The following is a 24,583-nucleotide window of genomic DNA, read 5'->3' as shown; positions in this document are numbered from 1 at the left end:
AGTTATTAAAATAGGAGGGACAAGAGTTATTAAATTAATTATGGGTGTATTCTATTATAATGAATATTGTTTCTCCAGGTCACAAATCATGTCTATTACAGCAATTTTACTGTTTCTCTCTCTAAGTCTACTTCCCTATGATACTGAGGGCGTAGAAGCTGATCTTGTCCTCATATCAGACCCAGGAGAAGCTGTTTGCCTTGATGGATCCCCACCAGGATACTACTTCAGGAAAGGTCTGAAACTGCATGCAGTGTTCATATTATGTTGATGTAGCTGTATATACTTTTAAAGTAGCAAAATGCAGTGGGCAGTATAGTTATGAGGAATTAAAGATCAAAGGCAGTCAAATTTGGACTTTGTCTATCTCCTTTTTCACTAAAACCAGTCTTACATTGTACACTGCATTATACACTGCATGCATAAATTGTAGTGTTGTTTTAGTATGGTACAAGAGTTTTAGTTTTAGTTTCTTATTTCTATAATTTTAAGTTTTAGTTTTAGTTTTAGTTATGCTATGGCAATAATTTTAGTTTTAGTTTTAGTTAAGGAAAACAGCTCACTAAAATAGGTTTTAGTTTTAGTTATTGTTAACTAAAACAACACTAATAAATTGTTGTACTTATGCAGGTACTGGAGCCGGAGCTGATAACTGGATAGTTCACTTGCAAGGAGGAGGATGGTGCTATGATGAAGAAGCCTGTCTAGAGAGGAGCAAGACGGACATAGGATCATCAAAGAAGTGGAAACCAACCGAAGACTTTGGGGGTTTGCTTTCGGACGACCCAACGCAAAATCCAGATTTCTATCAATGGAATATGGTCCGTATCAATTATTGTGATGGAGCCTCATTTGCTGGATATGTGTAAGCTGAATTAAAGTATAGTAACAAGCCAATACATCCTTCCATTTATTTATACAACAGTGATAAAGCAGTTGATGTCAGTGGTACAAGTATATACTTCCGTGGGTATAAGATACTTCAGACAATCCTCCAATCAGTTATGAGTAAAGGAATGAGCAATGCCAAGGAAGTTATACTAACTGGATGTTCAGGTTTATAATCAATTTTAGTAGTGCTGTTCTAGTTATTAGTTGAGTTGTTATTCTATTTAATTTTATTAATTTTTAGCTGGTGGGCTTGCAACATACCTTCATGCTGACTACGTTATGTCACTTCTTCCTCCAACAGTAAAGTACCACGCAATAGCTGATGCAGGGTAAAAATATTGTATAATAGCTTATTAATTCTGTAAATTAGATACTTCATTGATGCTCCTGATGTCAATGGTGACATGCACATTAGAGGCCTATATACTTATGGTTAGCTGGTAGATCTGTATGAATGTGATTTATTTAAATTATTTTATTCCACTGCAGTATTCAATATGCAGAAATGCAGTGATGGTGTCAATCAGAAGTGCATTGAGGCCTACAAAGCAACCAATGAGACATGGAAGTGCTTTATGGCTCAAGTTAGCTTTAAATCTAAATCTATTAAAGCATGCTCAATCTCTCTCTAGTACACTTATCCTCATATTTCAGCTCCTTTCTTCTCCTTAAACTCTCAAGTTGACACTTGGCAGCTTGCAAACATACTACAGCTAGGCTGCACTCCACCAAGATGTACTCCAACTCAAATGGAGCAGTTTGAAAAGTTTTATGAGGTAAATCCTATTACTTAAACTCCATAACTTATTTATTCCTTTAATGCAGGAGTTTAAGAAGGCATCAGCACCTATAGTTTCTTCAGAAACAAATGGAGCATTCCTTATTTCTTGTTTGACACATTGCCAGTCAACTAGTTCCGGATGGACAAGTCGATTAATCCAAAATCAAACAGCAGCTGCTACATTCGGTGACTGGTACTTTAGCAGAACCGGAATAAAGAACAATGTTGATTGTGCCTACCCATGTAACAAGTCATGCTGAGGCTGAACTGCTAACTTTATGCTGCTTATAAATGCTAGCTGCATATATAATACTGCAATGTCATTAGCTCTTGATTTTTAATTAAAATGTTTTTGCTTTGCTGGTGAATGTTTTATTTACCAATGAATTTGCTTAAAATGCTGACCTCTTTCCTTCTCTTCCTCTCTCTCTTTCATTTCCTCACTGAAGCCAGAGAGGCAGATCTTGTTCTCCTCCATGATTCAGGAGAAGCTGTCTGTCTTGATGGCTCTCCCCCAGGCTATTACTACAGACCAGGTGAAACAGCTATAGCTTCGTGTCATAAGAATATTATCATCTACACATTCTATAGGTGTAGGAGCTGATGCCAATAACTGGATACTGCACTTGGAAGGAGGTGGGTGGTGTCCCAATGAAGATAATTGTCTAGATAGAAGCAAAGGCACACTTGGGTCTTCGAAAAATTGGACCCAAACCACGTCTTTCTCTGGTTTCTTGTCAGATGAACAAGAATATAACCCAGACTTTTACCAATGGAACGTTGTGTTCCTTAAATACTGTGATGGAGCCTCATTTGCTGGTTATGTGTAAGCTCATGTATGCTTCATGAAAGGATGTATATTCTTAATCTTAATAGTGCTGAACCAGTTAATGTGAAAGGTACTAATATATACTTCCGTGGGTTTAAGATACTTCAACTGATCCTCCAATCAGTGATGGATAAAGGAATGAGCAATGCCAAGGAAGTTATACTAACTGGATGCTCAGGTTTATATAATATAATAACTAACAACATTTTTAAATTTGATATTTTGTTTTACAAATTTTAGCTGGTGGACTTGCAACTTATATTCACACCAACTATGTCAAGTCACTTCTGTCTCCTACAGTTAAATTCCATGCCATTGCAGATGCTGGGTAATACAGACCACGTTATTTTAGTGTTTTTTTAGTAAAAATGAATACAATAGATACTTCATTGATGCTCCTGATGTAAATGGAGAATGGTACATTAGGACATTCTACAGTGATGGTCAGCAGAGCTTATTCACATGCATTAAATAATAAAATTGATTTATCATTTTAGTATTTAATATGCAGAATTGCTCAGATGGTGTTAATCAAGACTGCATTGCAGCATATAAAGGAACCAATGAAACGTGGAAATGTTTCATGGCACAGGTTTGAATAAATTTGCTACTTATTAAAATGGCCATAAAAATTTAGTTAGACAACTTTCTACATACAATAGAGCATTAGGCATCAGTATGTCTCAAAAAATGTAATAAAAATTTGGGGTGATTTTGGAGCTATTTTTTGGAAAAAAACCATGGGCTAATAGCCTTGGCTATTTTTCAAAATTCTCACGTTTTATTAAAATGCCCGTAACTTAATAAATTGGAGTCGGAATTGGCTCAAACTTTCTATACAGCATAAGTACATATGCATCAGAAAATGTAATAAAAATTGGAGGTGATTTTGAAGCCATTTTTTGAAAAATTCCCAAGGACAGAACTAAAAAAAGGACAGAACTAATTAGGAGTACTGAGTATAAATTGTAGCTGGGTAACTACCAAACATAAAATAATTGCCAAGTTTTATTTTAATTACTCCTTGTGGTACGGTAATATCATCATCCATCCAGCTGAATGTTATCTCATTAAGAATATCAAGAGGTAATTGCTCATAAGTAGCTTCAGTGTCTTCTATTAATGGAGTATCATTACCTCTGTACTTTGCAAATATTTTTGAAAGTTTTGGGTTGAATTTTCCACCATGAAATGCAAGTAATATAAAGTGATCTCCATAGGAATTCTTTATATTTCCTCTCATCACTCTAGCTGACATGAGTCGCCCAAATGCACTCGTATAAAAATGAACTGCTTTACTTCCTTCTTTTACATCAACTGGTAATAATGGATACTCAGGGTAAATACAACTCTTTACATCTGCTATTTCTTTTGTTAGCTTATCTACTTCTTTCCTCATTTCTTGTTTTATTTGTTCATTTTCTTCTTTCAATTGTTCATTTTCTTTCTTCAATTGTCCACAAACTACAGCTAATAGTGTCATGTGTTTAGTATCAGCAGTGTGTTCATCTATATCTTTACGTAATGGCTTATCATTACAACCAGCCCAACTTAACACACAATCTACTGACTCTAATGGACACTCTCTATTCACATGAGCAGTGACACTATGTCGTGGCATATTAGTAGACACACATTTATTGGGACAAGTAACAGGATACTGCCTGCATTCCTCATAATGATCCTTTGTAATAGAGAGAAATGTACCTTTCTTTCTGCAGTATTGGCATTGAAATGGACGCTGAAGGCATTCTGTATTTTCATGACACCTAAGATATCTACGTTGCTTTCTCACTTGACATTTTCGATATCGACACTTTACTTCTTCATATTGACATTCTCCTTCTCTCTTCTCTTTATTAAGATGAGTAGACATATTCTTCAATTCTCCTTTCCAGTAACATCCTTTCTCTTTATTACTGCAGTACACCTCCAATCCATTGATAATACGTGAACATTTCTTGTCAGCCATTGTTCGATATTTCTTCTTATTACACATAGGACAGGATCCATTACTAGCTTTTACTCTCTTAATACAAGACCCACAGAAATTATGTCCACAGCAGCTCACCAGATGAGGATCTGTCAAGATATGAAGACAAACTGGACACTCTATCTCCATATGCTCAGGCAATTCTTTAACAAAGGAAAACTCTTCTTTACTGAAATGGGCCATCGCCATACTCTTACAGTAATAAGGCTATGAATAAGGTAAGAATGTTATAACATCATGTGATCCTATACACTGTGCCTGACCACAACTTCCTTCCTGGTAATTATTGTTATGTTGACATACGTGTAATTGTGGATCCAAGATGTCATGGAGCACTGCGCAAAAAGGCAGAAACAACTCATCTGAAATCAAAAGACAGAGGTACAGGATCAAGGCAGAGGGAAACCCTCTGTCAAAGTTTAAAAGAATGTCTGATTGATAGGTGCATTATAAAATGTGTCATGAAAAGCAATATGTGGGTTCAATGTGAGAAATGCAAACAATGGTTTCATATCAAATGTACCGGGTTTAGTTCTAAGAAACAAGTAGAAAAAAGACTTTAGACTTAAATGCTGCTTAAATTGTAAAAGCTCTTCCTTGTTCCTTCCCACAGACTATTTGTTCATACAGTTACTGATACAAATGGTTATAACTGTTATAAATAGTTGTAGTGTTATAAGTACTACCTTCCCTTCGTTTTCTATTACTTTTGAGTTTTTTGGTTACATAGAGCATTGGGTATTTTCAAAATTTTGACGTTTTCTTAAAATGGTCGTAACTTGAAAAACTGAAGTTGAAATTGGCTCAAACTTTCTAGGTAGCATAAAGACATTAATATATCAAAAAATATAATAAAATTAGGAGTGATTTCGGAGCCATTTTTGGAAAATACCCAAGGCTATAGCCTTGGGTATTTTTTCAGAATTTTGGAATTTTCTTAAAATGGCTGTAACTTGAAAAATTGAAGCTGGAATTGACTCAAAATTTCTATACAGTATTAGTACATGAATATGCATAAGAAAATGTAATTTAACCATTTCTCTCTATCACAGTATACTTATCCCCACATCTCTTCTCCAATCTTTTCGTTTAACTCGCAAGTCGACACTTGGCAGCTGGTAGCCATACTAAAACTTGAATGCAAACCGCCAAATTGCACAGAAGAACAAATGAAGCAATTCTTTAACTTCTACGAAGTAAGAAGATCATTATAAAAAAATTAGAAATCTACAAGAATGTATCTCTATTTTTAGGAATTCAAGAAAGCATCAGAGCCGATAGTTAGCTCAACAGTAAATGGAGCATTTCTAGATTCGTGTTTGGCTCATTGTCAAACACTGGATAATCAAGGATGGGCTGTCAGATCAGTACAAAATCAAACTGGAGCGACTACATTTGGGAACTGGTACTTTGAGAGGTCTGGTTTAAAGAATATTGCTGATTGTAGCTACCCATGCAACAAATCCTGCTAAAGAACAAGCTGAACTACTAATAATTTATGCTTAATTTGCTATAAAAAGATAATGCTATTTAAGACATAATTGCATCATATTTTTACTTATGTCAAGTTTACAGTTGATCCAGATCTCAGTCTCTGTGACTTCTCTAGCACAGCAATCTTTTTATCTCCAATAGTGCTAAGGGATAACTTCACATGAGGGGCAGAAGACAGTGCCTTTAATAGAAGAGGCTTGGCTGAGTTGTGGCCATAAAAAGAGAAAAGGTCATTACTGGAGGTGTACTGTAAAAGGATAGAAGAAAGAGAGAAGTGATCAACAATAGAGAGGAGATACTCACCAGTATGGCAATGGACTGAGAATGAGCTAAGCCTTGGAGATCTCTGATCAATTGAACAAGATGTGGTAATACTAGGAAGACAAAAAATGACAATTCTATCTTCTATCTATCTTACATTGATTCCCCATTAGTGGTATTAGTAATGATACAAGTGAGTCTATTACAATCAAGTGCAATTGACTATAAAACTCACTAGCCTATTGTGTAATAGAAACAGTTTGAAACAATCATGGCAATAATTCATCAACTATTACAGTGACTACATTATGCATAATGTTACCTGCTTCCTAATGCTTTCCTTTAAATCCTGTATCAATTGTAAAAGCTCAAATAAGTTGGAAACCTGAAATACAACCAATTTCTTCAAAATATCCCCATCCTATATTATCATCATCATCATCATCATCATCATTATTATTCTTGCCTGTTGATATTCCTCTGTAGGAATGAATTGCTTCAGCCTCAAAGAAGAGAAGCTCCCATTAGTATCAATATAAACTGCAGTAGACATTGTATGTACAATAGTATGAGCTGAAGCATTAAGGCATAGCTAAAATAATAAAATAAAACAATAAATAATTAATTTCTAATTTCTATTTCCCGCACTTGTGTTTTTCCTACAGACGACTGTCCTGATATTTCTGTGAGTTCACCAGTAAATACGCCCCCACCTAGTAATGAGTCGATGCTAAAAATAGAATCTATAAATAGCACACGCTAAGTCTGTGTACCTAGGAATCCCTGTTGAGAGAAAGGCAGAGCTGGTCTTCATTTGTTCCCAGAGGTTGGCAGCTGTTACTGGGAATGACGAATATATGGAGAGCAAAGAACGTCTGATGCTAAGAACATCCTGTAATTAACTATTAATAATTAACTAACTGGTAATAATTAACTACAAATAATTAACTGGTACTGTTCAAAGACCATAAAAGATGCTTTTTTCTGCTAAAATTTGAAAGATCATAATCATATGCTTAACTTGAAGAGATAAAAGTGATATTTTGTTAGCAATGTCTGCTGATTCTCCAGTGACAAAATCAAACACTAAAAATGAAATAAAAATGAAAATAATCTGAAAGATAGAGACCTGTTCTTATTCCAGCTGCCTCCTCTAATTCATGGATAGCTTCTTTAGTGAGCAAAGGGCAAAGAGAGGGAGAAAGAACAGGCATGACAGCACGTGGTCTAGTAAGACCACACCTATAGCCCCTCCCATTGGTGGAGTATGTTTCATAGCAGTACACAGAAGTCCCATTGGCTTTTCCAGCACAGACAGCAGCTTACCCGCCAAAGAGCAGAAACCAATGCATCTTTCTGTCGCAAAGTACATAATAATAATTATTTTAAAAATATTTCCCCCATTGTTTCCAGTACTCAGATGCTGCTATCAGTAAGGTGGTGAAAAAGGAGCTTAAAATTAATTTATTTTGTAGGCAAAGAATGTCAGTTCCTGACCCCCACAGAAGAAGAATCAGTCTGCCTCTATTACATGAAAAAACTTTTTGAATTTTGCAACGTGTTCCGGCCTCCGGTCCCTAGAGGGGTTCTGGTAATTTTGAGCCCCCTTTGATTAATATTGATTTAGATATTGCATCTTAGGGTACAGCTGGGGCATATTTCAAACGTTTCTATCTCCTCACTTCAGTAATGGACTATCATCCGAAAGAAATATTGTAAGAAAAATAGAAATAATTTTATCATCATCATCATTATTATTATTATTATTAGTATTATTATTATTATTGAATAATTCATTGCTGTTAGTAAAAAAAATTGTATTTATGACTATTTTTATTCAGTTTGTCCTGTGCGTATTTGGCATTTAAGATTGAGGAGTACAATGTGTCACTTGACGAGTTTGTCTACATGCTATCTCCGGAATTACGTCAGTCCAGCTCTGAGATGATACTCAATAATGAAGTATGCATACAATTTACTTTTACTGGGTCGCCCAGCTCAATTTTGATTTGCTTACCAATTTTTGTTCCTAGTTAATGATGCTGAAAAGGCTCAAGTTTCACTTGACGATTCATTCACCTTTTAGACCACTGGAAGGATTCTTGATTGATATGAAGGTATTGAAATTATTGTTTAGAAATTCTTTCTATTCTTTCTTCCTTCTTTGTTTAATCTATCCTTTCTCTAAGACGAGGTCCTCTATTCCTAATGTGGAGCGTCTCCGTAAAGAAGCAGACTCATTCCTAATGAGTAGCTTATACTCTGATGTTTTATTTCTATATCCACCATCACAAGTATGCACAAACTTTAATTCTTTCTCTCTTTCTCTTTTTCATTTGATCATACAATGTATTACATGTAATCTCTACTTTATGCATAGATAGCTTTGGCTGCTTTATACTATGCTTCTACTGTCATTGAAGTGGATATATCAAGGTATGGGAGAGAGAGAGAGAGAGAAGGGGAGAGATAGAACTGAAATAAAGCATGTGTTTTTCAATCACAGTTATATAAAGGTGCAGCTTGCTGATACGATTGAGCAAGGATCTAAACTAGCCTATACACTGCAAGGTAGTTGGAGGAGAGAATTTAAAAGCAAAAATGAAAAAATCATAGTGATTTTTACTATTATTCTGCTCTCTCTCTCAGGGATTTGTGATATTGTAAGAACTGTTTTCGTGCCAGAGTCGTCTCAAGAGGTAGGTGTGGTTTGTTCCAATTAATGCACATCCAACCAGATAGCCCACATTTTACAAAGACTGGAAAAATGTTCTAGAGTAGTGCTTGTCTCTCCTCCGACCAACAGGTAAGTACCTAAAGACTAATATAATTACTGTCTGTACAAGTTAAGAGTATTTTCAATAATTTTTTTGTAGCAAGAGAAAAAGTGATGAAGTATCTGAAGTAGTATTAAGGAAGAAAATTAAGGTAACAACATTTCTTAATTTACATTGTTATCATTATACATGTGCATTCAAGGAGGAGCATGACGTAGAAGAAACTGGTCTGACGAGTTTGACTGGTTTTGGATCATTAACATGATTATATAAACAGTATAAAAATAATAATCACTAATTATTATAACAACAATATATTATTATTATTAATGATAATAAAATACTGTACAAAAATAATATTTTAAATGATATTGCAACTAGTTTGATTTACATTATCCTCTGCTGATTGATTGTGGTCCAAAGTGGATCTTCTACTTGTAATATTATTAATGGGGCAAGTTTCTTTTCCATTTTCAATTGGGGTATCAAAATCCTCAGGATCAACTGATGATCCAATATAGTCAGGCCCAAACTGACTTGTAGTGATGGTGGTTGCCTGGTGATCAGAATTTTGCTTTAAATCAGTAGTAGTATCATCTAATTCTACCACTACTTGTTGCTGGTCTACAATTGATGCTACGTAATGCGACCAGTTTGCTAGTTTGCGTGAGTTTTGTGCGGTCTCTTCGGCTAGTCTCTCAAAATCCTTCAAGGTTGAAATGTTCCCAGAAGCAGGAGGGGTGGAATCGACCACTTCTGAAGGCTCGTTAGTGTTCTTATCAAAGTCGATCGGATATGAAGTAATACTATTCCTTCCTTCTCTAATCTGCATTTGTATGATGCTGTCTCTCGGCTGAAGGAGATTCGGTAATAGAGAGATAATGGAGTATCTTGCACTTGATGTTGTGCGAGGAAAAGGAGGTAGATCATTTATCAAAGTCGAGTCGTCGTCTTCTTCTTTCATTCCATTTATTAGTCGTTCCATCTCGGGCCATTCTTCAGGTTTGGGTGATACTGAATTACGTGGAGTCCCGCCTCTAGTTGGTACAAGACTGTTTCTATGAGAACCTTGGGTCTCTCTGAAGCACGGCAATGGAGGAGACCCTAAAGGTCGGTTCGAAGGTCTCTCGAAAATCTCGTCGATTTCAGACGGAGAAATGGAACCTTTCTTTTGTGGCAAGGAAAGCTTCTTTTTCTGAAGTGGATTGAGGGATTGATTGTCTCCGTTAGTTCGCTTCTTTGATAAAACCCAGTACGTCTTCATCATACCTTTACCCTTTAAACAGAGAGAGAGAGGAAAGTGAAGAACAAAAGGAAGACAATAAGAGAGATAATAATTATTAGTATGACAGAGAACAGTTTTAAATGCAGCTACATATACAGTAGATATACAGTCTGCTTTATAATACAATGTTGTATGGTCAAACGTGTCTTTATTTCAAATTGTACATTTGAACTTTTATAATAATTATTATTACCTTTAGCTCAACTTCTCCTCTCTCTTGTACTATAAAGTCTGTTCCTTCCAAGTGATCAGCAGTTGCTTTACTTATGTGTATCTTCATTGGCTAAAAGGAAGAGAGAGAGAGAAGGGAAAGAGCATCAAAGTTACTGCTATGTTGTGTTACGTACAATCCCGGTTGCCTCCATTCTAGCAGCTGTATTCACTGTGTCGCCAAAAACGTCATATCTGAATATCTTAGAGCCAACGACGCCTGCTACAACAGTACCACTGTGAATACCTGGACAGTGAAATAGGATTTAATAATTTATTGGTCAAAGCATTTAAGTAATGTAATAAAAATTGACGCTTCTTTTATAGCCATTTATTAAAAAATACCCTGTACAGCCAATTTTTGTGCAGCTTTAAAATTCATAAAAAATCCAATTTTGATCAGAATCAGCTTAAACTTTCTACATAACATAAAAAATGTATATGCATCAGAAAAAATTATGAGAGTGAAGAATCCTGTACTTTTGATTTTTGACAAGATTTGCCCCGAGACCCTGATTTTGGAGCAACTTAAAAAATTCATAAAAAATCCAATTTTGATTGGAATCAGCTCAAACTTTCTACACAACATAAAAACATGTATATGCATTAAAGAAAGTTATAAAAATGGAGAATTTTTTGGAGCCATTTTTGAAAAAATACCCTGTACTATAGTACAGGGACTTTAGCCAAAATACTCAGTTTTTGATGAAAGCAGATTCTTTCTTTTATTTGAGTTATACACTATGTCTTACCAACTCTTATTTTCAGTGATTCGTGTGTCGATGGATCATTTATCTTCCCAATAGCTTCAATGATGGAGAATGCAAAATCTGTCATGTACTCAGCATGATGGGGCGTGGTCACTGGAGCACCTGCCAACGCCATGTAAGCATCGCCTATCGTTTGAACCTATTAATATAAAAATTAAATAATAGTTATGCATTATAATAAAAAATAAAAAAAGTAAAAATGTTCTATACAATAACATTGAATCATGACATATATTTGTGAAAGGAGACAATTATCAAATGCTAATAATGGATGGTGTGTCTGATCTATTCTATACCTACCAACAGATATTAAAGAAATGAATCTTTTTAGTGCCATCATATCACTAATAGCTATAACTATATTCATTGCTCTGTTACTATTAACTACAGTAGCTTAAAAATGCAAGGTCAAGTTAAGGGTGGGGCTGGAGGAATGGCTCAGTTTAGTAAAAAAGATCTTTCAATTGTTGAGGATCTTCCTAAGCAGGCGGAGATAGAGTGCCCAGTTTGTCTTAATATCTTGACAGATCCTCATCTGGTGAGCTGCTGTGGACATAATTTCTGTGGGTCTTGTATTGAGAGAGTAAAAGCTAGTAATGGATCCTGTCCTATGTGTAAAGACAGTGTCATAGCTGATGATTCATATCCATTGCTACCAATTGAAATTAGAAAAGAAAGTGAATCATTTCATTTTTATGCGAGTGCATGTGGTCAACACATGTCAGCTAGAGTGATGAGAGGAAATGTAACAAAAAAAGATGGAGATTATTTCATATTTCTTGCATTTCATGAAGGGAAATTTGATAAATTCAAGCCAAAACTTCCTAAAATATTTGCAAAATTATACGATAAAGATACTCCATTAATAGAAGACACTAAAGCCTCTTATGATCAATCACCTCCTGATATTCTTAATGGGATCAGTAGGTGGGATGACACTGTACCAAGAGGAGTGATTAGAATTAAAATAAATGCAGGAATCTATATTTTATTTGTATTGGCAATTACAATATATACAAAGGAATGATACAATATTCAACTATGTAACTACTACTACTTTCTCTTCTCTTCTATTACTGTTGCTAATGTTTTGTTCTCCTTTTCAATACAAAGAATTATCAAAAATAATAATAATGAGTGTCTTCAATCTCAGTGACCAATAGATATTTAAGTAAATTGAATTAAATAACAGATCATGAGCAACGAAGGATTTATAGCATACACAGCATAGTCTGTAAATGCTTAGAATTTAAAAATAACTAAGTGAATGTAAGCATTGAGGGGGCAAGCATGAGCTATCGACGTGGCTTAGCTTGACTTTATTGAAATAAAATAAAAATGATTCTAATCTAGCTCTTAGTCTAATGAGAGAGAAAGAACATTCATCTCTGTAGTCTGTGAGACCATAAATAGTTCTATATTTTTTGCACATATTTTTGGTTAATCTGTCATAGCAGTCACATGAAGTGAAGGTCACCTTTAGCCTTTAAGTTTCTCCTTTGGTTTCGCCCCTTTAAGAGATTGATAGCAGACTTAGCAGTCTTATAGATGTCTTCATTCAGTAAAGAAGAGCTTTCATTTGTTGAGGATCTTCCTAAACATCTGGAGATAGAGTGTCCAGTTTGTCTTAATATCTTGACAGATCCTCATCTGGTGAGCTGCTGTGGAAAAAATTTCTGTGGGTCTTGTATTGACAAGGTAAAAGCTAGTGATGGATCCTGTCCTATGTGTAAAGAGAAGGAATACCAAGTTGTGATTAACAAAGAGCGACTTCGTATTATCAATGGATTGGAGGTCTACTGCAGTAATAAGGAGGAAGGATGCCAATGGAAAGGAGAATTGAAGAATATGTCTGATCATCTTGATAAAGAGGAGAGAGAAGGAGAATGTGAATTTGAAGAAGTAAAGTGTCGATATGAGGAATGTCAAGAGAGAAAGCAACGTAGATATCTTAAGGATCATGAAGATAAAGAATGCCCTCAATGTCCATTTGAATGTCAATACTGTGGGGAAGAAGATACATTCCTCTTTATTACAGAGGATCATTATGAGTATTGCGAAGCGTATCCTGTTACTTGTCCTAATGAATGTTCGTCTGCTAATATGCCACGAGGTAGTCTTGATGGTCATATTGAAGAGTGTCCATTAGAGCCAGTAGATTGTGTGTTTAGTTGGGCTGGTTGTAATGATAAGCCATTACGTAAAGATGTACATGTACACACTGCTGATACTAAACACATGACACTATTAGCTGTAGCTTGTGGACAATTGAAGAAAGAAAATGAGGAAAGAAAAGAAGAAATAAGCAAATTGGAAGAAAAAGTAAAAAAATTAAAGGGCGAAACTCTCAATATTCACAATGTCATGGCTGATGATTCATACCCACTGCTACCAATTAGCATTGAGATAGGAAGTGAAGCAGTTCACTTTTACACAAGTGCATGTGGTAGGCACATGTCAGCTAGAATAATGAGAGAGAAAAAGGCATCATTTTTATCACAGTACTTCATATTTCTTGCATTTCATAAAGGAAAATTTGATAAATTCAAACCAAAACTTCCTAAAATATTTGTGAAATTATTAGATCAAGATATTCCATTAATAGAAGAGACTGAAGCTACTTATGATCAATCACCTCCTGATATTCTTAATAGGATCAGTAGGTGGAATGACACTGTACCAGGAGGAGTGATTAGAATTAATACAGGTATGTACATGTATTTAAGGGCAGACACATTTAGAATTCATACAAAGTAATGATAATTTTACTAGCAGTTAATTACTCAATAATAATAATGATAATAATAATAACATTAGCATTAGTATTCCTCTACTTCTATCTCTCTTTCTCTTCCTTCCATTTTACATTAATTTTTTCAGTAGATTAATTTTTTATAGTAGATTATTAATTCTTAAACTGCTTGTTTTTTGTATCCTCAATATTATGTCATGATTCAATATTATTGTACGAATACATTTAAACATTAAGCAAGAATGACCACCACTCACTCTACCCTGCAGCCCGAGACACAACTAACCTTATAAACATGGTGGACCTCACAAAGATTATCAAATGCCACATACATTGCATTCAATAAACTAACGACTTCCATTGGGCGGAGTCTAGCACACATCGGAGTAAAGCTCACAATATCACTAAACAATATACTGACACTTGAAAATACCTGACAATGAGAAAAAAATTTTTTTTAATAATTGAATAAAAACTATTAATTTCTTTATACTTTGCATGTGTTCAAAGGTGTTTCTCCATTCCTTAGCTTGTCTGCTATTTGTTTTGGAATCATTTGATATATCAATTCGTCTGTTTTTTGAATACTGTCCTCCAGCTGCTTAGTTCGTATCTTCTCCTGTGAATTAAAATAAATAAGCATTTGTATAAAATCATTATTATCATTCACTCTCTCTTCCTCTTCCTTCTCTCTCTCTCTCCCTTTCATCTTTATAATCACATTATTGCCTATACACAGTACATGTACATACCTCACTTCTCCTCTTTCTATTTACATTTTAATTAAACTCTCTCTCTCTTTCCCTCCCTTCCTCCCTCCTCCCTCTCTTGTACCTGATCGAGTGCAAGGTTCAGTTCAGGGTTCTGCTGAGATCCTGCCAGTATATACTCTCGTGTACAGTCATGCATAGCAAGGTCATTTATAAAAATACCACTTTGATATAAATCTTCCGGACTATCCATCCTACATATGTACACATTATTATTAACATTATAAGCCCAGTGTCTAGACACGAGGTAACATGTTTCTAGCAACTTTTGTGGCTACTTTGATCTTAATATCAAAAAATAGAACAAGTTTCTATTCTTAGATGTAAGATATCAAAGTAACCAGAGAAGTTGCTAGCAACATGTTACCTAGTCAGAAACATTTCATTATTATGATTGAAGTAAAATGAGCAAGAAACATATACAGCATAACTCATGTTGGACACCAGTTCTCTTACTCATTCACTCGAATACAAAGGAATATCTTCAGTATATAAATGGATACTATATAGTGATACTGAAGCTTCAGTGACATGTGTATAGTTCATGTACTACACACCAATGACTATATTTGGTAGTCGAAATTCAATTAAAAAGGTGTTTTAAATAAACACTGGACATTGTACAGTAATTATATGCATAATATTAGTGCATGTTAATAGACTGGTACTAATATACTTACAATATATTATTTACTAATATAATAGTTTATACTTATAATACTAATATACACTTACACTGGTGAGCATAGGAACATTATGAAGTCTCTTGAAGGTGTGAGCATCATCTGTCCCTTGAGCCTGAGGTTAGGAGGTGCGTCAATGTATTGCATACTGGGACTTTGAGTTCCTTTTGCATGAGGACGCATTACAGGCTCCATTGATATCAGCTCAAAACTGCAATTAGTGTGCATTAGGATCTGGAAAGAGAGAGGGGGGGAGAGAGAGAGAGAGAGAGAGAAAGAGAGAGGGAGAGAGAGAGAGAGAGAGGGAGAGAGAGGACAGATAAGGTATGTTAGTGATAGCTACATGCTTATCTTCCCCATTCATTTTCATGATAGCCATGGCAACAGTTCCCATGGCAATGCTCCCGCCCACTCACCGAGTCCCAAGTTAAGATAATACTCCTCGGTTTCCTGTGAGCGAAGGCGTGGTCGAGCCTCCGCCCCTTTAAATCAGGAAGAACGTCGTCCATCTTTGTCCCAACCGTAATGATAGTCAGTTCTCTATCAAACACAATACAGAAAGGGAATATTGAGATAAAGGCAGTGCCCGTCAAGTGAAAACTATCCGCTACTATGCTCGGACGACGAGACTTATAAAACTCCCTGTTATCGAAATTCAATTCCAGAACAACATGGACTCCTTGGTCCGTGTAGTTCTCCTTGAGTATCTCGATATTGAGGTCTTTCTGGTAGATCTTTCCAACGGCACAGAGCTGTCCGGTGACGTAGGGTAAGTACCCTCGTCTCTTAGTCGTGTAATGCATGATCATACCATCAGGGGTTTCATTCTCACAGAAGAAGGACGGAGGACGCATTTTAGGGTAACTGAAACGAAGGTACTCGTGAAGGTCATCCAGCCCATTTAAGAAGTCCCTCATGTCTCGGCCGAGGACACGTAGGAGGCGGGCATACCTGTACAAGTACATGTACATCAATTAGTATACAAATACATGTACGTCAATTAGTATACAAGTACATGTACGTCAATTAGTATACAATGTACGTGATCATGTACTGTAAAGGTGTCTGGAGGTGTGTGTGTATTAGTAATGCAATACCTGAGGACTGAGATAACTGCTTGAGGTGAAGCTGAGGGCAGATATCAAGAGACTCAGGTATTACATTACTAATATCAAGTTATTACATTACTGGGTAAATATATTTTTATTTTATGCTTGCATACCTCCAGGCACATTGGTCACTGCATAATATAATAAATTATAATTAAGTCTTGCATTTTTTTGGTAAATAATCATGCACATACTAGGGAAATTTGTACAAGTGTAGGCATGTACGTATATAAATATAACTTGTGTGATGTGTTATGACACAGGCTCATGAGGCATCTATAATTGCTTTGTTTAGTCTGGTTGGTTCTGCATGGGGTGCAGCTCCAAGTGTATGTGTGTGTGATTGGAAAGAAAAGAATATTAATACCAGCAGACGTTGTGTACCTATTATACTTCATAAGATACAATATACCCTTTCATACTGAAATGATACACTGCGTATAATACAATAAAGTCTTACTCTTTCCTTAAAAAATAGATATCATACAAAACAAATACAAGATGCATACATGCGTAAAGTACAAGTTTGGATTACACGTACATGCACACATGGACAAGCATAAAGTGCATGTTCTTCCTGTTTATGCCCACAGGGTGACAGTGTAACAACACAGCATTGACACAATCCAGTTTCTATTCTCTATGTATGGCATACAGAATCAAACAAAATTTTTGGCATGAAAATACACTGCTTGTAGTAAATAAGATATTTTCTTTTGCTTGCTTTGTCAAGGTGAAGTATCAAAAATGCTGAATTCAGAAAGTGCAAAGGTTAGGGTTTATTTATAAATGGGTGATTGTGTAATGATAATAGTTTATTTAATCTCTGAATACAAAGCAGGTGTTGTATTACCAATGAAACTGGGACAGACATAATTTATTATTATCAATATTAATACAATTTGCACCTAATTAATTTAGGGAGCACTAAAAATGACGAAGATCTAAAATTAACATATCTACATGTACATATCAATAGCACAGATAAAACAAAATTCATATTTAATTAATCACTCACCCGTATCTCCCAATTGTCTGCACAAAGTATTCGCCAAACATCTTCATGACCATGTCCCGTGGTTCGCCTAGAGTTGCAGCAGCAGCATCGACAAGATCGCTCATCACTGAGTCGCTGTAAACTTCATGAGTGACAAACCAGTGATTAGTGAGCTTAGCACGTCTCCTTATTACGATCCAGTAATGTTCACCGTACTTCTCACGAAGGAACTTCTGAATACTGTCCAGGAGGAGTCCATACATTATTAAAGTAGAGAGAGGAGGAGGTGGAATTTGGAGGTGTTAGTCCAGAAGGAGAGCTTTGTATGAATTTAGTTACTCTAGTAACTAAATTCGAAGTACTGAAGAAAAGCAGGAGATTGGAAGTTTAGAGTGTCCTCTTGGTGGAGAGAAAGAGTGAGAAAAGTCCAGAAGCATGGAGTTATATTTACTTGATCCAGCAAACCAGCCCAACCCATCTACATATTACTACACGCTCCTCCTACTCAATTAATTAAGTCAGCCCACACCCATATTAATGGGTGGGGCTATTATTTTGACCACTCCTATTATAAAAACTAAAACTCAGAAAAAAGAAAACTACTGTAAAATGAATGCCATCATCTCTCTCTGTCATTTTTGTGAGTCTCACGGGCCCTCTATACTCTTCTGTACTCAAGTACGCCCCAATTTATGTCTTTAAGATACTATAATATTGATAATGATAAAGTTGAATGACATTAATTATGTTCACTGATGCTCTTACTAACATTAATATCCACCCATTAATGCCCCCAGGCTTTCCATCAATCCCAAGATGCTCAGTTATTGCACGACTCGGCCCCCCCGGGGGACTACAGGGGTCACACTAATTCCGTCGACCCCCTGACTCAGAACCTATCTGCCATCGTTCATCAGCCACCGACCGACCAATGTGACGTACGTAAAAATACACCCACTTTGAAAATACATGTATTTTAATGTTTTTTATTGACCACACCTTTTATAGGCGTGTCGCTCCTTGTCTCCAGGACAACCTGGTTTCATATCATACGACGAATCGACTCAAATCACTTACATCAGCTGTCAGCATCCTGAACAGCAGCAGCTGTATAGTATACTGAGACAAGCCTGCGTCAGGAGGTACATGTATACATGTAGAGGTTAAAGGGTTAAAATTGAAGGAAAGGGTGGGGTCTAACTACAAGTTGCCACTTACCATTGATAATTTTAAAATATCTATGCCACTTATGAAGTTGTGCTTACTAATGGTTTTAGTGAATTTAGTAATGGGGTCTTAAAATGCTAGATTAATTAAGTTTTACTTCATATATTGATTCTTTAGTCTGAATTGTGAGGTTTGTCCTGGCCGAGAAGGTCCGATAGTTTTTGGTGAGGATTCATCCTGTCACACTCTCTCCCACACCTTCAATCTCTGTGACAGACAGGCAAGAGGATTCTCAAGACTGTAAGTAAAACTAACTCTTTATCATCTACCCTCCTCCTCCTCTACATGTACAAGTTCTTCTTGTACATGTACATGTACTGGTAAATTTGCTAGTTAATGATAAAATTTATTTTTGGCCTTTGAAAATTAATTATCTGTTATTCTATTATAATTGTAGATGTGTATATTTTGTGGTGATTAGTTCATTTATTATGTTCTACTAGGTATAGCTTCATTATTGTTATGAGGGATAGGATGTTTCTTGTGAACTCCTGGCCATTTTTAGTGAAGCATCTGCGGAGTCTAATTGACAACCTTCAGAAAAAAGTAAAAACTCAAACAGCAAAAAGAAAATGGAATATTAGATATTGAGAAAGAGAGAGAGAGAGAGAGAGAGAGAACAAAAGGAGAAAAGAGATATAAGCTTTTATAGACAGTGAAAGATGGAGGGCTATCATTTCTTGTAGGCTGAAAAGACTTATTCTCTGGAATCTGACGAGCACAAGTTAACGAGTAGCAGTAGACTCCTCCCTTCTCATGGGGGGCGGAGACTGCTACCCAATCAGACTTATCGCTCTCTTGTTGATCTAACAGGAGATAAAGTAATGACAAAGCATAAAAAACGCTAAAAATATATAATTTTATAAAGTGAACTTTGCGTGTACATGTGCATATATAATCCTATTCCTTTCTTTAGGATATTTATGTTTATCTTCATAAATATTTCATATATCTTATTAAAACTGGCGGAAGACGAATGATGGAGTGCATTGTTGAAGGACCACCTCAAGTAGAATATTCTCCTTCCATTTTCATCTCCTCTACCCTTTCTCTCTCTCTTTCTCTTTCTTTCAAAGGCTATGGCAGTTACTGATTCATTCAAGATGTTATCTGATCAGGAATTGATAGAGAAGCTTGACAAATCTTTACCGTCGGCAGAATTCAGAGTCCTTCAACGTAAGAGAGAGAGAGAGAGAGAGAGAGAGAGGGAATTAGGAGGAGGGAACTGATTAATCTCAATGGCTTTCTTTTTTTTTCTTTGTAGTTGAAGATCAACCCATTTTCAATTCACTCAGACATTTTGTCTCAGTAAGCAATAAAAAGATCCTATTTTTTGTATTATTATTACATGTACTCATTATACTTATACTTATAATTATTTACAGATTCTTGGGAGTGAAGATTTCCCTGAGTTGGCCTATCACATCATGAGAGGTGATCAACTTATTGTACGTGGGAACGACCCCTCTACTGTCATGTCTGTCCTAAATATACTGAAGGTACGAAAAATTAATCTCAAAAAAATTATAAATTTTACATGTGCAATACTCTACCATTATTATTATTATTATTATTATTATTATTATTATTATTATTATTATTATTACTATTATTCATAGGAGTTGGTTCCGGAGAGTATTTGTCGTATTATTGGATTCAGTTCTACCTATCAAGAGTCTTTTGTTGCTGAGTTCTTGGGTCTCTCAGTTGGTGTGAATCTTCCGCGACATATCGTCGATTCTGAACTTCATGTACTTCTTGACATACTCCCTCCATTAAAGGTAGTGTGTGGGTGTGGCAGTGGGTGTGGCTAACAGGGCATTTGTACTGTGTAGAGGTATTATTCAAAGTCAGCTGGGGATCAGCCCAACAGTGTATTGGGTGGAGCTGATATTGTTGAGCCACTAGAGAAGTACAAGCTGATGGTTTACTCGGCTCAACCTTGTCTTCACGATCAAAAATGTAAGAACAATCTTTCTCCCCCCTCTCTCCTTCTACTTCCTTTCTCTCCTGTCTTTCTCCCTTTTCTACCGTCTTTTCTCCTCTCTCTCTCTTTCTCTCCTCTTCTCTTTGTTCACAATCTTGTTTCGTTAGACCCAGTTATAATCCGGAGGCTAATGGCTCTACTAACTGGCGATGGTATATCAGACCAGATGGTATCACGAGGTATCCTAGCACTCAAAGAAGAATGGATGAAGTAATTAATTGCCATTCAATGTACACAGTGTGTATGTTAAGATGATATCATTGAGCTGTATGCTCAGCCTCAGATTGAAGCACAATGGCAGCTTTAGTTCTCATATTGGCAATTTGTCATCTTTTAGCAACTCCTTTGCAATAACCGTTATATATATGAAGATGATTTAAGCTCAATTTTAAACCATTTTGAATCTTCCTCTGATTCTGAATAGTACAGTACATCCTTAATTTGTGAGGCTGTCACAGTGTATTCAGGAGCCCATGATAGAAGAAGGGGAGTGTACCCCCCCTTCTTCTACCATGGGCTCCTGCAGTATTGTAATAATTATTGTATTATTTTTATTTTAATATTTATTTAAATCAGCCTACTCAGGGCATGTTAGCCCATTCAAAAATTTTTTCACTGAGTGAAGTACAGGTTTTGCAAATTTTGACAATGTATACGTCCTTTTTATGCACTGATAATTGTAAAAGGTATCATGGGTTGATCATATTGTGGTTAACACTATGTACTTGTATAAACTGATACACGTGCCATCACTTATAGTTTCAATCTGATAAACTGCAATATCCATGCATGTCTATATATTGCAGCATGTATTTTATCACTTTTCTGTAAAGTGATAGTTTTATTTTAAATTTTTAATATTTATTACTCAGGGCATGTTAGCCCATTCAAAAATTTATCCAATCCAGAATGGATGCAAAAAGATGGAGAGACTGTGACTTTTATACCCTGTTACTTGTAAAAGGTATCATGGGTTGTCTTTAACACTCATGGTACTTGTGTGAATTCCTGCATGTACTGTCTTGTAACTATAAGTAAACTGTATTACATATTCATGTACATGTTTAATCATATGCAGCTTGTGTATTTATCATTTTTCTCTTCTTGACAGTAAAGTGAAGATATTGTACAAGTTTTCTCAGGTTTATCCAAAAGACTCTTTGGAGAATGATGAAAAGTGAGCGACCATTATTAAGAGTTTAGATAATGGTACATTGAGTACGTGTCATTGAGCATACTCAGATCAAAACAAAAATGTGGAACTTTTATTTCGGCATTTTCAAGTTATGAGCATTTTAAAATGGTAGCAAACTTTTGAAAGAAAGCAATCCAAAAATGGCTCCAATATCTCCCCCAATTTTTCATTCGTGAAACTACCAATTATTCTTATATTTTATAATGTTAGTAATTTTTATTCTTGTGTTTCTCAGATTAAATAAATTAGTGAAAGAAGTGTTGTTTGTAACACCTGAAGATATGCCAATCTTATTGCACTGGAGATCAGCACTGAGGAAAGACTACAGAGCTCATTTATTACAGAAATAACTTTATTTTTATCATCAATAATATAATAATAATAAGTATTTTATTGTCATTATTATTTAAATTGGATTATTTTAAAGATGCGTGGGTGTTAGCTGAAAGCGATAATGAAACGAGTGGGCGTTGCTGGTCATTCTAGTACACGGAAGAGTACGAAGTACTGACAATATTCGGAGGTAAACGGACTTTATCCCAAAAAACAAACAAGAATGAGTGGGGCCCTCACTCCAGAGCAAAGCGAGTCCTTGGATAAGGTAAGGGTTTAATGGCTACTCTTTTAGTATTTTAAAGTACCGATTAGTTTCGCATTGAAGCTCAGAAACTTCCAGACAAGCCAGAGGAAAGTGACGAATATTATTTAAGATGGCTAAGGGGTGAGTTAATCAGCTCTTCTGTACAAATCAATTGCAAGGATCTTCTCTTTAATAGCCAGAAGTTTCAATGTGTCGGCTTCTTTAGAAATGCTCAAAAAGGTGAGATGCAACAACGGGTTAATTTTATTTGGGCTGAAATTCATTAATTATCATTATTAATTAGTATTAATTATCATTTAATAATTTCCTCTTGTTGCGTTTTAATTGGTTAATGATGAGTGCGATTGTGTGTTTTTGTAGCATTTAAAATGGAGGAAAGAAGTAGATGCTGACAAAATATTTGACTGGACTCCACCAGAGGTATACTTCAACCATTAAAAATCTACATGTACCTGTAATTTTAAAATAATAATTTCAGTTATAATAATTAATGATGTTATTAATGAAAGTGAAACTTCAATTTCTGACTAAGAATTGCTGTAATTATAAGTACATTATACATCCATTGAAATAAGTAAATCAGCATATACTGGTACATCCATAAAAGGACCAACTGTTACTAGTATCAAGAGTGTACAACACTGCTATTAAAGGAGTGCATCCATATTCCTTGTAGTATTTATGTATTGAGTAGAAATATCAGCCAAAATTATAACAAAGACCAGAATTCTACATTGTATTTTGTCATTATTAATTAATGATAAAGGCCTCTTGATATTTTGTTGGTTCAGTGACTATTAATATGAATGTACAACTGTATATTAAAGACTACTATAATTAGATACTTGTTCTAATACATATAATTTATAAGGTGTACATGTACATGTACATCCATTCTATCAAGAGGTACATATACATGTACTTTACCTTATAAATCCAATCTATTACTTCATTAATGTACTTCTTTCAATTCATTTCCTCATAAACTACTTTATGTCTATTGATTGGTATGACAGATACATTTTCTATTTCAAATCATTTAAACTTCTTTATGTCTATTGATTGGTATGACAGATGCATCTTCTATTTCAAATCATTTAGCAGCCATTTCTTAAGCTATGGCACCCCTGACAATATTTATAATTGCATTTTATTGAAGACTTCATTAAAGGATTTCACAGGAAGCCCTGGCTCATTTTAACACATCACAAGCCACCATCTGATAATTTGTAACACTTACCTGCTGTCTGACAGGGCTGCTGGTAAAAGCCTATGATTAATAATTCACTGGAATATCAGCTGGACATTATAACAGCTCTTATAGTGATACTGAGATATTGCATTTGTACTGTATAGCTGTTAATTCTGAGTCATTTTTCTTGCCTCTTTACTGAGGACACCATTTTATAAAGGACACCATTGACCTTCTATTATTATAATGTACATATTTACTTTCATACTCTGAGAGTTGACTATCAGAGAGTTGTACTGTTTTTGTTACACTTTCATTGTACCAGTATAATCTTCACTTATCATAACCACTTTACATCTACATGTACTTTATTCTTTGTGTTTCCTCTTTTCTATTTTATTTCTTTTTCTTACAGATTATTTTAAGTCTGATTCTTTCTTGTAGGTTCTCCAGAAATATTTTCCAGGAGGTTTCTTTGGTGAAGATAGAGATGGTCATCCAGTGTATTATGACTTCTATGGAAACATTGATACTAAAGGTATTAAATATAATGACCAGAGAATTAATAGTAGGTCTAATTCATTGTCACTAGAGGAAGTTTAGGAGACTTTTCGTCTGTCATATTTAGCCTAAGTATCCTCCTTAAATCTTTCACAATTTATTTCTAGATCTTACAAAAGACTCATTATGTTCAATAATGTTTATTACAGCGGTCCTTTAATTTTATTTTTAGGCTTTCATCGCTCGACCAAAAAGGCCGACATTATAAAACTTAAAAT

The 24,583-nt window shown here is 35.3% G+C and overlaps 6 protein-coding genes across 7 annotated transcripts; 4 read left to right on the top strand and 2 right to left on the bottom strand.

Annotated features, from left to right (window-relative positions):
* Positions 1-68: 68 nt before the first annotated feature.
* On the top strand, positions 69-2,040 carry LOC100632291 (pectin acetylesterase 5-like). Its single transcript, XM_003387338.2, has 8 exons — positions 69-236; positions 631-865; positions 926-1,056; positions 1,133-1,220; positions 1,262-1,323; positions 1,381-1,475; positions 1,524-1,667; positions 1,717-2,040. Exons 1-8 carry the CDS (start codon positions 89-91, stop codon positions 1,930-1,932), a joined length of 1,119 nt encoding a protein of 372 aa, XP_003387386.1. The 5' UTR covers positions 69-88; the 3' UTR covers positions 1,933-2,040.
* Positions 2,028-6,055, top strand: LOC100634066 (pectin acetylesterase 8-like). The gene is made up of 8 exons (XM_011406307.2): positions 2,028-2,208; positions 2,264-2,498; positions 2,549-2,679; positions 2,742-2,829; positions 2,883-2,944; positions 2,999-3,093; positions 5,547-5,690; positions 5,748-6,055. The coding sequence occupies exons 1-8, from the start codon at positions 2,040-2,042 to the stop codon at positions 5,964-5,966; spliced, it is 1,143 nt and encodes a 380-aa protein (XP_011404609.2). The 5' UTR covers positions 2,028-2,039; the 3' UTR covers positions 5,967-6,055.
* On the bottom strand, positions 6,001-7,489 carry LOC100633938 (DNA repair protein RAD51 homolog 4-like). The gene is made up of 9 exons (XM_019997852.1): positions 7,379-7,489; positions 7,271-7,335; positions 7,023-7,141; positions 6,898-6,979; positions 6,716-6,841; positions 6,572-6,670; positions 6,407-6,488; positions 6,292-6,362; positions 6,001-6,235 (listed from the first exon to the last, which is right to left on the bottom strand). The coding sequence occupies exons 1-9, from the start codon at positions 7,461-7,463 to the stop codon at positions 6,053-6,055; spliced, it is 912 nt and encodes a 303-aa protein (XP_019853411.1). The 5' UTR covers positions 7,464-7,489; the 3' UTR covers positions 6,001-6,052.
* Positions 7,487-9,352, top strand: LOC100633811 (cyclin-H-like). 2 transcript variants are annotated; one of them, XR_002185252.1, is made up of 13 exons: positions 7,487-7,615; positions 7,663-7,681; positions 7,725-7,840; positions 7,891-7,964; positions 8,091-8,211; positions 8,283-8,366; positions 8,439-8,543; positions 8,630-8,685; positions 8,756-8,820; positions 8,899-8,948; positions 8,992-9,055; positions 9,126-9,177; positions 9,229-9,254. XR_002185252.1 is itself a non-coding variant. In XM_019997851.1 (13 exons), exons 1-13 carry the CDS (start codon positions 7,517-7,519, stop codon positions 9,289-9,291), a joined length of 972 nt encoding a protein of 323 aa, XP_019853410.1. In that variant the 5' UTR covers positions 7,487-7,516; the 3' UTR covers positions 9,292-9,352. The 2 variants fall into 2 exon arrangements, 1 of the variants encoding a protein (XP_019853410.1); XM_019997851.1 differs by having other exon boundaries at positions 8,988-9,055; positions 9,229-9,352.
* On the bottom strand, positions 9,353-17,882 carry LOC100633683 (soluble guanylate cyclase 88E-like). The gene is made up of 10 exons (XM_003387349.2): positions 17,624-17,882; positions 15,913-16,447; positions 15,549-15,730; positions 14,878-15,007; positions 14,537-14,662; positions 14,330-14,476; positions 11,274-11,430; positions 10,659-10,768; positions 10,505-10,594; positions 9,353-10,302 (listed from the first exon to the last, which is right to left on the bottom strand). Exons 1-10 carry the CDS (start codon positions 17,863-17,865, stop codon positions 9,388-9,390), a joined length of 2,634 nt encoding a protein of 877 aa, XP_003387397.1. The 5' UTR covers positions 17,866-17,882; the 3' UTR covers positions 9,353-9,387.
* A 257-nt stretch (positions 17,883-18,139) lies between these two features.
* LOC100633556 (folliculin-like) lies at positions 18,140-22,427 on the top strand. The gene is made up of 15 exons (XM_003387348.2): positions 18,140-18,280; positions 18,400-18,540; positions 18,611-18,744; positions 18,947-19,069; positions 19,273-19,375; positions 19,516-19,650; positions 19,746-19,838; positions 19,906-20,005; positions 20,094-20,137; positions 20,215-20,328; positions 20,449-20,610; positions 20,665-20,791; positions 20,924-21,026; positions 21,928-21,993; positions 22,247-22,427. The coding sequence occupies exons 1-15, from the start codon at positions 18,140-18,142 to the stop codon at positions 22,359-22,361; spliced, it is 1,701 nt and encodes a 566-aa protein (XP_003387396.2). The 3' UTR covers positions 22,362-22,427.
* The last annotated feature ends 2,156 nt before the right edge of the window (positions 22,428-24,583 follow it).

The sequence above is a fragment of the Amphimedon queenslandica genome, unplaced genomic scaffold (genome assembly GCF_000090795.2).
Source record: "Amphimedon queenslandica unplaced genomic scaffold, v1.1 AMPQUscaffold_13350, whole genome shotgun sequence".
NCBI lineage: Eukaryota > Metazoa > Porifera > Demospongiae > Haplosclerida > Niphatidae > Amphimedon > Amphimedon queenslandica.
This window is presented reverse-complemented; position numbering and strand designations above follow the sequence as displayed.